The following is an 11,301-nucleotide window of genomic DNA, read 5'->3' on the forward strand; positions in this document are numbered from 1 at the left end:
TCCAAAACAGAACTCCTGGTTATCTCCCCTAGCGATAACAACCCCTACGCCAACAATGCAACTATTCCACTAGCAAGCCAGGTTAGAGACCTTGGGGCCACCCTTGACTCTAGAATGAATTTCAAAAAGTTCATTAACACTACAACCAAAGAATGCTTCTTTAAGCTACAGGTCCTGAAGCAGCTAAGACCGCTCTTACACTTCCAGGATTTCCGTTCAGTGCTTCAAGCCATACTGTTTTCAAAGATCGACTATTGTAACGCTCTACTACTCAGTCTCCCTGCCTCTTCTACTAAACCTCTACAGATCCTGCAAACTCAGCGGCCAGGATCCTCACAAACACACGTTGTAAGGACCACATCACACCAATCCTAAAAATCCTACACTGGCTACCCATCCAATATAGAATACTCTTCAAGGCTCTCACCATCATCCACAAATCCGTCTACCAGCAATCCACACTCCAACTCGCCATCCCTCTCGAACTACATACTTCCGCCAGGCCGATCAGAACTGCCTACAAAGGTTCGCTCAAGGCCCCCCCCCCCCCCCAACAAATCCTCGGTCCACAACTCTATTCACAAGCGAGCACTTTCGACAGTGGGTCTGCTCCATTGGAATTCGCTTCCCCCAGATATACGCCAGGAACAATGCCATCTCTCCCTCAGAAAGAAACTGAAAACCTGGCTGTTCACACAAGCTTACCGTTGAAGGAACCTCTATCAACCAACATTGACTCTCACCCTCCGACCTCTTCCCAATTCCTCCCCCCCCCCCCCCCGTTCCAGTCCCTGCCCTGACACCACCCCCCCTCCCCCCCCTGCTCACCTCCCCATTCTCCTCCTTCCACAGGACATATTATGTTAATAATCGCCTAGGATAAATCTCTGTTTGTCTCGCTACTCTATTGTTTTTCGTTGATTATTTTTAGCACTCTCCAGTTGTTATCTTTTAAAATCTTTCCTGTCTTCCATCTTCCATAAGAACATAAGAAAATGCCATACGGGGTCAGAACAAGGGTCCATCAAGCCCAGCATCCTGTTTCCAACAGTGGCCAATCCAGGCCATAAGAACCTGGCAAGTACCCAAAAACTAAGTCTATTCCATGTAACCATTGCTAATGGCAGTGGCTATTCTCTAAGTGAACTTAATAGCAGGTAATGGACTTCTCCTCCAAGAACTTATCCAATCCTTTTTTAAACACAGCTATACTAACTGCACTAACCACATTCTCTGGCAACAAATTCCACAGTTTAATTGTGCGTTGAGTAAAAAAGAACTTTCTCCGATTAGTTTTAAATGTGCCCCAATCTAACTTCATGGAGTGCCCCCTAGTCTTTCTACTATCCGAAAGAGTAAATAACCGATTCACATCTACCCGTTCTAGACCTCTCATGATTTTAAACACCTCTATCATATCCCCCCTCAGTCGTCTCTTCTCCAAGCTGAAAAGTCCTAACCTCTTTAGTCTTTCCTCATAGGGGAGTTGTTCCATTCCCCTTATCATTTTGGTAGCCATTCTCTGTACCTTCTCCATCGCAATTATATCTTTTTTGAGATGCGGCGACCAGAATTGTACACAGTATTCAAGGTGCGGTCTCAACATGGAGCGATACAGAGGCATTATGACATTTTCCGTTTTATTCACCATTCCTTTTCTAATAATTCCCAACATTCAGTTTGCTTTTTTGACTGCCGCAGCACACTGTACCGACGATTTCAATGTGTTATCCACTATGACACCTAGATCTCTTTCTTGGGTTGTAGCACCTAATATGGAACCCATTGTGTAATTTTATCCGATTCTCTTTGTCGTCACTGCTACACAGCTCGCTGGATCGGCTTCCGATTTGTTTTTTGGGTCTTTACCGATCTATGCCAAACTTCACAAGCAAATTAGTTATATCTTAGTTTATCTTTCAATTATTTATTGTTTGAAGCCTGCATATATTTTATTTCCTTTTAAAGATATCTGTTTATTATTTTAACTATGTTATTTAAATGACTTATGTATGTTAAATTGTAACCCACCCTGAACTTGGGAGGGGCGGGATATAAATACTTTTAAATAAATAAATAAATATGCAGCCTCTTCAGTGCACATTGCTTTCCCAATGGGTCTGCAGTCGTAGGACTAATCAGTGAGACTTCACTTACCATTGGAGGTGAGCGTCCAATTGCAATGAGGGTTACAGGCAGATAATCTCAGGAAGGGAGTTTCCTTGAAGACACCAGATTGGTTAGTGCTCATGATAGATGTGAGCCTTCTGGATTGGATGGCTCACTGTCAGGAGTTACTGGTGCAAAGTCGCTGGAATGCCAAGGAGCGGCTTTGGAGCACCAATTGCTTGAAAGCACGGCAGTACGGACGACATGCTTGCAATTCGACAAGCGTCTAGAGTATCGGGCGGACAGGATAATGTCAGATAATGCGACTACAGTAGCCTACATCAATCATCAAGGCGGAATCAGAAGCTAGCAGGTGTCAGAGGAGATAGGTGTGCTCATGGTATGGACAGAGTAACATTGACATTTCCACCTCCCACATTGCTGGAAAGGACAATGTAAGTGCCAACTTTCTCAGCAGGATGAGCTTGGACCCAGGAGAATGGGAGTTAGCAGATAAAGCCTTTCAGCTCATAGTGGAGCATTGGGATCGCCCGTGTCTAGATTTGCTGGTGACTTCCAGCATTGAGAAGGTTCCACAGATCTTCAGTCGTAGAAGAGATCTGAAAGCGCTGGATATCGATGCGGTTGTCCAGCTGTGGCCATGGGCAGGGTGTGGTATACCTTCCTGCCCTGGCCACTGATAGGCAGGATTGCTTGGAAAATTGCAAATCATGTTGAGACCATACTTTTGTGGCTCCGGATTGGCTATAGTATTCTGATCTGCAGAGACTGCTGGTGGGCAGTCCCCTCAGACTGCCGCTCTGGAAGGATCTGTTGCAGCAGGGACCCATTCTCACGAATAATCTGGGTCAGTTTTGTCTTACGGTTTGGCTCTTGAGAGGGCTCGGTTGTTGAAGCGTGGCTATTCTGTTGCAGTGATTTACACTTTGCTTTGGGCCAGAAAATGTTCTACTTCTCTGGCTTACGTTAGAGTTTGAAAAGTTTTCGAGGCCTGGTATGAGGAGTGAGGTTCTCAGTCTCTCAAGGTGGAAATTCCATAAATTTTTTAATATTTGCAGGAAGGATTGCATAAAGGCTTGGCCCTTAACACCTTGAAGATTCAAGTGACAGCTCTCACTTGTTATAGGGGGCAAGTCAATGCTGGGCCTTTGTCTTCCCATCCAGATGTGTCCCAGTTCTTGAAAGGAGTTAAGCATCTTCGTCTTTCCTTGTGGTTGCTGGTGTCTCTGGGACCTTAATCTGGTCCTGAATTTCTTGGCGGGTCCTACTTTTTGGCCGTTACATGGCCTCTCCTTGTGGCTGCTTACCTTGAAGACAATTTTTCTAGTGGCATTCTGTTCCACACTTCGGGTTTCTAAACTGCAGGCCTTTTCTTGCTGTGAGTTTTTTCTGCATGTCACTCCGGGAGCGATACAGCTTCGGACTGTGCCTTCCTTTTTGCCGAAAGTAATTTTGGAGTTTCGTTTAAATCACTCTTATTTCCCTGCCCATGTTGGGCATGGACAGAGATGAGAGTGAGTATTGTCTTTTGTGTACCTTGGATGTCAAGTGGATGTCATCTGGAGGTTACTAAGTCTGTTCAGAAGTCTGATCTACTGTTTATGATCCATGGTGGAGTTAAACAGGGAGAACCGGTGACATGAGCAACTATAGCCCATTGCGTTATGGAAGTCATCCCAGCCGCTTATGTGGATGCAGAGATTCCTTTGCTGAAACAGATTAGATGTTTAGAAGGCTCAGATGGTATCGCAGGCAGAGATTAGTTTATTGTGTCCTGTCTAGATTTGCCAAGCAGCGATATGGTCATCTTTATACTCCTTTACCAAGCATTACCGCTTATATGTTTGGGCTCAGGAAGATGCTGCCTTTGTGCAGGGGGTATTGACTGAACAGCGGACATCCTTCTGCCCTGTTCAGAATTAGTTTTGGTTCATTCCACTTGTGGGAATTGGCCTGCCTCAGTGCAGAGGAAGGATAATTTACTACTTACCTGATAATTTCCTTTCCTCTAATGAAGGCAGGCCAATCTCCGACCCGCTGTTGGCTGCAGATGTTTTGCCTTTGGTTCGCCCTTTAGGTGCGGACATTGCAAAGTGTGGTTTCTGCTATTCTTTGGAAGACTGGTAAGTGTCTTAACCAGCCCTATAGTTTAGTGAATGTTCATTATTTTGTCTGAGCTCAGTGTTCCCTATTGGTTGAAGCATGCGTGTTTGTTTGTTAATAATCATGTTCAAGTATTTTCAGTTTGTCCACAGTTTGGCTTTTCCAGAGAATACTAGTGGGCTGATGTTGGGGCAGGGCTATATGTCTGTGACATCAGCTTTTACTCAGTCTCCATCTACTAGTAGGAAATTATCAGGTAAGTAGTAATTTCTCCTTTTGACACAGTTGATATAAAATGAAACTTATTTTGACTGATGTTGCTGTTCATCAGTGCTGCTGTAAAAAATCAGTTTTCCGTATTGATAGTTTCTTTCTTAGTAGAGCTACAAAAGAAATATGGACGTTCCTGTATTCTGTAGCACAGGAGTGAGCAGATAATAATATTGATAGTCATTATCTTACAAAGCTTTTAATTTTTTTGTCTGTACAGCAAAATGCCAGGATATCTGCAGAGAAGCATTATGTTGATGTATTGAAAGAAGAAGGGCTGTCCAATGAATTTGTTTCAAAGAAAGGCCAAACTCCAAAGCGGTTAAAGCATTTCAGTGATGAGTCAGAAAACAACACTGATGATACAGACAGGTAATACTGAATGTTAGGGGTTTTTTTTTATATAGATACAGATTGCACATTAAAAATAATGCCTAACCCAACACTGTCCAAATGTGGAATACACCGTAAAACTCCAAAACACTCTTAATCCTACCCTTCACACTATGAAAATATTTCTCATTCTCTGTGCACTCAAAATAAGACTAATGATCATTAAAGGACATTCATTTATATCCAGGGCAGATACATTGCATAGCTTATTGAGCAATTGTAGTATTACCATGCCCACAAATCATATAATCGTTGGTCCTGCATGTGCAAGCTGACTCATGAGCCCCTCATCTTTCTTCGTCCAAGCTACCGCATAGACATATCCCAGTCTCTTTCAACATTTTTTGATTCTTGATCTCATTGCTTCTAATTTTCACCGCTGCCTTAGCAGCCCTTTAAACAGAACCATTCTGTTTAAAGGGCTGTGAGGACTACATCCTGCTGTCCTGGGATAACACCTATTACAAGGTAAGCAATTTTGCTTTTCCTGGCGACTGTGGATATGCTGTCTTTGATGTAGTAGTCATGGTATCGCATAATTATGTCCCAAGGGCAATTATCTTGGCGAGCTCCCAAGGCTCCGTGAGCTCTATCTATTTTGATTGCCCTATGGATCTCAGGTGCTGGTGGTTGCTTCCAGCAGCGTGATACTGATTTTCTCTATTATAGCCTTGCAGTCCTGATGTTTTGGCGTTTCGGGTATGCCGCGAAACCGAAGATTCTGCCGGCGTGACCAGTTTTCAAGATCCTCTACCTTTTCAGATAGAGAATCTACTTCTTTTTGTAGATTTTGGCATTCTTCCTGGGCTGTTTTTATATCTTCAGTTAGGGCTTCCATTTTTGTCTGCACCTCAAAAATGCGGTGGCCATTTTCGACCATCTCGTCCTTTATCTCATCTATGGATGCCATAATATCTCTTTTATTTTCCTGTAAATCTTGCCGGAGTTCAGCGAACCAGCTTTTCATTTCCAATCTAGTCGGCAAGTCTTTATCAAACAGGGGTTGTTCTTCAGGTTGCATTATCGGAGGCATACCCTCCTCTAGTGCTGCCATTTTAGGTGGGCCCGTTGATTCCAGCAAATCCTGTTTCTTATAAGAGAATTTACGTAGATCAGTTGATTTTCTTCGATTTGACATTGGGGGCTGCTGATCCCGTTGTGGGTGTTATGTTTGTTTGCTTTGAGGAGCAGATGCAGGAGATTTACGTAGATTGTATGATGTCTGGAGCAGGAGCCCCAAATCAGTCAGCCATCCGCTCCGATGACGTCACTCCTCTTGGGGCTAGATAACTTTTGACCTGCTCTTAGGCACGTCTAGAGATAGCCAAATAACTTATTTGCCACTACTACTACTTAATATTTCTATAGCGCTGCACAACATATGTACTGCTGTACAAACATACAAAAAGTCAATCCCTGCTCAATAGAACTTAACAATCTAATAACTCAAACATACAGGACAAGAGACTTGGGGTATTTCATAAACCAAGATAATGGTTAAAAAGAAAAGAAATACCCCTTATTTGGCTAAATCAGTGTTTCCCAACCCTCTCCTGGAGGCATATCTAACCAGTTGGGTTTTCAGGATATCTGTAATGAATATGAATAAGAGAGATTTGCATACATTGGTCTCCAGTATATTCCAAATTTATCCCTTGCAATGATAATGACTTATCCAGCTAACTTTTAGCTAGATAAGAGGGATATTCAAAACTCACCATTTAGCTGGATAATTTGAGTTAAATGGCTAAAGGACTTTATTGAATATGGACCTCTATTTAAAAATGGGTGGTTTTTGAATTGGTTTGGTAATACTAGTGCTACACATGAAGCTTGGCAGCATCTTAACCTCACAGATTTTAACTAAGACTGCTTACTAATTTCTAATGAAATTCACAACCATGATCAAGTTTTCAAATGCTACACAACAGTTTTTCTTCTACCAAGTACCCTTTAAACTTAGTGCTATTTCATGATGTGAACAAATTAATAAAATATGTTTGTTTCTTTGCCTTACAGTCTTCAAGATGGTAGAGCTCAGGTAGAGGAATCTGATGAAGATGAGAACTATCCAAAGGATTATGAAAATGATGAGGATATCAACTCCAAAACTAGATTTAGTGATGATGAAGCTAGTTGACATAGATTTCTCTGTGTAATCATGTTTTCATGTGAATTCGTTTTTGTGCAGGAGAATCCAATGATCTTCAGTTTCTAATGAAGTGACTTAGAAATGATAACACAGATAGCTGGTCTAAGCTCTGTTTTACCTTCACCTAGTGAAAAATGAAGTCACTAACCTCTTTCTAATTAAAAAAATGATCATTCTAACCTTTCTGTTAGAAATAACTTGTGAAGCAAACATTGTTTCTCTATTTCTTGGTTCATTTATTTCCCTACATAGCTAATGTGCCCTTCCCTTATGGCAGTTAACTGACCTGATATTCTTAACATATCATTTGTAAGCATAGGTCGCAGAGATCTTTTAATAGGTAAAGCATGCAAATTCTTACTTTGCTAAGCCCTAATTTTAAAGTCCTTCCTTAGTTCTCAAATAGTAGTTGAGCCTCCATAGTATGAATACTTTCCCTAAATTGTGCTAGTAAATTTAAGTTCCAACTTTTTATTGAGAAGTGAAAAACCAACATCACCTTCATAAATACTTGTTCCTTGAGCACATGAGGTAATAAAGAAACATTGCACAATTTTCAGTATTTTCTCATGAAACAACAAATAACACCATAGTAATGATATATTATTTTCAATTAACATTGAACAGTGTTACCCTCACCCCTTTATAAAATACAATCTAACAAAATAAAGCAATTCACTCAACCGATATTATCTAGAAGAGATATTAAAGTAACAGTTAAAAATCAAACTGTGGGCACATAAGGAAAGACTTTACAGGTATTCTTCCCAAATAATCTTTGTAGGAAATTAAGTATGGTGTCCAAATCCTCCATTTGCCTCTTTATGCAGCAAATTATGCCAGTGCCGAAAGGATGGTGGATTTTCTTCCCTCCAAACTGAGAGTGTTGATTTTTTTTGCCCAAAAGGAAGACCTTTCTAGCAAAAAGCTTGCCAAATTTATTTTAAAAAACTAAAGAAGATACATTATTGAAAAGCATTATCTTTGCTGAATAGGGAATACATTAACTTAGAATGCCATCCACATAACCATTTACTTTCCACCAAAAGATATGGAACTTGAGGCAAGACCAAAAAGCATGTATTAAAGAGCCAGAAGCTTGCTTCACATTTCATGCATGTATCTGATTGTGACTTAGCACAATATGCCTGTATTTGCGAGATATAGACTCTACGAAGAAAGACTTTATTTCCTGTTAACTCTTAATTTCTTAAAGCACCCTGACAAATTAAATATTAATGGGAGATGTACTTCTCTAAGGTACCTAGCTAACAGCTTATCACATGAACCCTCTGTGATTGATTTTTGTAAAACCTTATGAAGTCTAGAGAGTGAGATGTGTTCAATCTTTTCGGTTTGGAAGAATTTATCCAATTCACCTAGCAGATTAGATGAAATTTCTCCCCTGCTTAGAGGTTATATGTAGTGCTTTAATTGTAGGTACAGGTAAAAATTATTTCCCCCTAGTCTAAATGTTCTTTCACTTGTGGAAAGAATAGCATTTCACCCCCTCCTCTCCCCACCACACATTGGCGCTGGGGGATGCTCTTCCTAGCCCATTACCAGGCAGGAAATCAGAATTGCCTTGAATAGGCAACAGTGAGGAAACTTTACAATGACAATTATATGATTTTACCAATTAAAGCAGATCCATTTAAGTAGGGTGATTAGGATATTTTTCTGAACTTCAAGAGGCAATTTTAGACTCCTGGCATGCAGGATTAATTTCAACTGTAATGGAGCTTCTAGAACCGTATGTATATTGAAGTTGGTATAAAAGGACTTGCCATATATCCACTCTTGAAGAATCTACAATAAAGTAGCTTTATTATACAATTCTAATTCTGGGACACACATCCAGTCCCTCTTTAGCCATCTCTGAGGAATCCTGGATTTATGGCCTTTCCACAAGAAATGCAATAATAATTTATTCAGTTCTCATATCTTTCTTTAGAATCTAGAATCTAGATAGGTAAATTTTGGATAACATAAAGCCATTTGCGGAGCCCCACCATTTTATGCAAATTAAGTTGGCTAGGCACCGAACTTAAGCCTTTTATCTTGCACTCTGCGTGGTAGCCCATGGTGGCTATTTTTACGTGCTCTTGTGTGTATTCTGCTGCCCTAAGGGCCGTCTATGTGCACAGTGTGTCAGCTGTGCACATGCATTGTGCACTTGGTTTTTGGGTATGCTTTTTACATGTACAAACTTTTTTACCCGCTTAACTTAGCGTACAAGTTGTGCGTGCAACTTGCCGCACTTTCTTCTGTGAGCTTATGTTTTGGGCGCATTTCATTTTTGAGCGTGAGCCATTCCGATGCACGTTTACCGCAGTGATGGCACCGGTAGGCAAGAAGCCTAAGTGTCTTCCTATTTATATGAGGGATTCTCAGTCTGACCTGGCTTCTAACCTGTGTCAGTACTGCTCTGTCGCTCAGGAAGAGTTGTCCTCGGATTTTGCAAAGTCTTGCTCTTCCCATTCTGATAATGGGTTGGTCATGGCCTTGACTGGAGGAACACCAGATCTTGGTTCTTCCTTAACTGGCTCCTCTGCTGGTGAGGGAAGTTCTGTGAGACCAGCTCCAGTTCCTTCTGGGCTTGGTCGGGACCAGACTGCTTTTTCTTGGGTGGAATTTTTTTCAAGGCTTACAAGCCTTTCTTCAGGCGCAGTCCTCCGCTTCCCTCATTTCTGTCCGGTCGAACCCTCAGCCGGTGGCTCCTCCCTCTGCTTAAGCACAGGGACTCTCCTCTGCTCCCTGCAGGTGTTCCCAACAGGAATCCGGATGGCATTGAAGATGAGGTTGATCCTGACTCCCTGGAAGATGGGGAAATTGCTCCAGGGCTGGACCATATCAAACCATGTTGCGGATCTTTCATAGAGTTGAACTGCCGACCCTGATTTCCTAGACCTCGAAACAGCTGGGTGTTCCTGGTTTGGATAGTATTTCAGAGCTGAGGAAGAATCCCATTTTGGTTTCCTTATGTAAAGCCTTTTGCTTTTTTCATGGTGATGGATGCTATCCAGGAATTGAATGATCTGGAATAGGATGCCCCAGAGGCAAATTTTAAAGGGGGTCGGACATTGGAAGGCCTGTAAACCCTGGATCTGGCTGTGAGAGAGCATTTGTGTTTTCCCAAAGTGGATGCTCTGCTATGTGCCATGTCTAAGCGGACAACTATCCCCATAGAGGGAGGAGCGGCCTTGAAGGATGTACATGATAGAAGTATTAAGGCTTTTCTTAAGTAAGCCTTTGAGGCAGTGGCAATGACTTTACAGATTGCCTCCGTGGCGAGATCTTGTCTGCTTCTCTCTGAGTCTGGAGGTAATTCCAGAGTGGTTATGGAGCCTGCTGCCACCTTTTTAGGAGACACAGGCTGTGTTTTGGTTCGGACTTCGGCCAGAGGAGTGGCTTCAGTGATAGCGGCCAGACATCAACTCTGGTTGCAGAATTGGTCAGCTGACACAGCATCCAAAGCCAGTCTTACCGAGATGCCCTTTAAAGGTTCACTCTTGTTTGGGAGTGAGTTGGAGAAACAGGCCAGTAAGTGGGGTGAGTCTCCGGTGCCTTGGTTGCCGGAGGATAAGAAACAGTTACAGAGCTCTTTGGTATGAGGGGTTGTTTCCATACGTTTTCATCCCTTCAGAGGGACAACCTTTCAGCGGACTCAGCCTTTTGTCCCTGGCAGCCCAAGAGAGGAGTGAGCTCCGGTGATGAAGCTTCCCAATGAAAGTTTGCCGATCCACCTTCTGGAACAGGAAATAGGGAGACGTCTCTCTCTCTTTTATTGGAGGTCGATTGAGATCACGTCGGACCAGTAGGTCCTGGGGATGATACGCAAAGGTTATGCACTGGCATTTCACAGTATTCCTCGGGATGTGCTCACGGTGTCCCCTTGCTACTCTCTGCAGAAGAAGCAGGCAGTGGAGTTCACACTTCAAAGGCTCCTCAGACTGAAGGCTGAGGTTCCGATGCCCACGTCTTAAAGTATGGGGCGATTTTCCATTTATTTTGTTGTGCCCAAGAAGGAGGGCACATTTTGTCCCATTTTTTATCTCAAGAGGGTCAACTGTCACTTGTAGGAGGCTCATTTTTGAACGGAATCCTTGCTCTGTAATAATGACGGTGCAGTCGGGGGAATTTCTGACCTCCTTGGATCTGTCAGAGGCTTACCTTCATATTCCCATCTGATTGGAACACCAATGCTTTCTCGCTTTGCAGTGTTGGGGCACCAGTAACAGTTTCGGATGCTG

The 11,301-nt window shown here is 42.4% G+C and overlaps 1 protein-coding gene across 1 annotated transcript in view; it reads left to right on the plus strand.

The window, feature by feature from the left end:
• FAM161A (FAM161 centrosomal protein A) overlaps positions 1-10,207 on the plus strand; it is a 111,502-nt gene extending 101,295 nt beyond the window's left edge. The window contains exons 5-6 of the mRNA XM_029593696.1: positions 4,724-4,875; positions 6,916-10,207. Of these exons, the coding sequence (XP_029449556.1) occupies positions 4,724-4,875; positions 6,916-7,036 (273 nt within the window). The 3' untranslated portion in view covers positions 7,037-10,207. The remainder of the gene's footprint in view (positions 1-4,723; positions 4,876-6,915) is intronic.
• Positions 10,208-11,301: the final 1,094 nt, after the last annotated feature.

This window comes from Rhinatrema bivittatum, chromosome 3 (assembly GCF_901001135.1).
Source record: "Rhinatrema bivittatum chromosome 3, aRhiBiv1.1, whole genome shotgun sequence".
Classification (NCBI taxonomy): Eukaryota; Metazoa; Chordata; class Amphibia; order Gymnophiona; family Rhinatrematidae; genus Rhinatrema; species Rhinatrema bivittatum.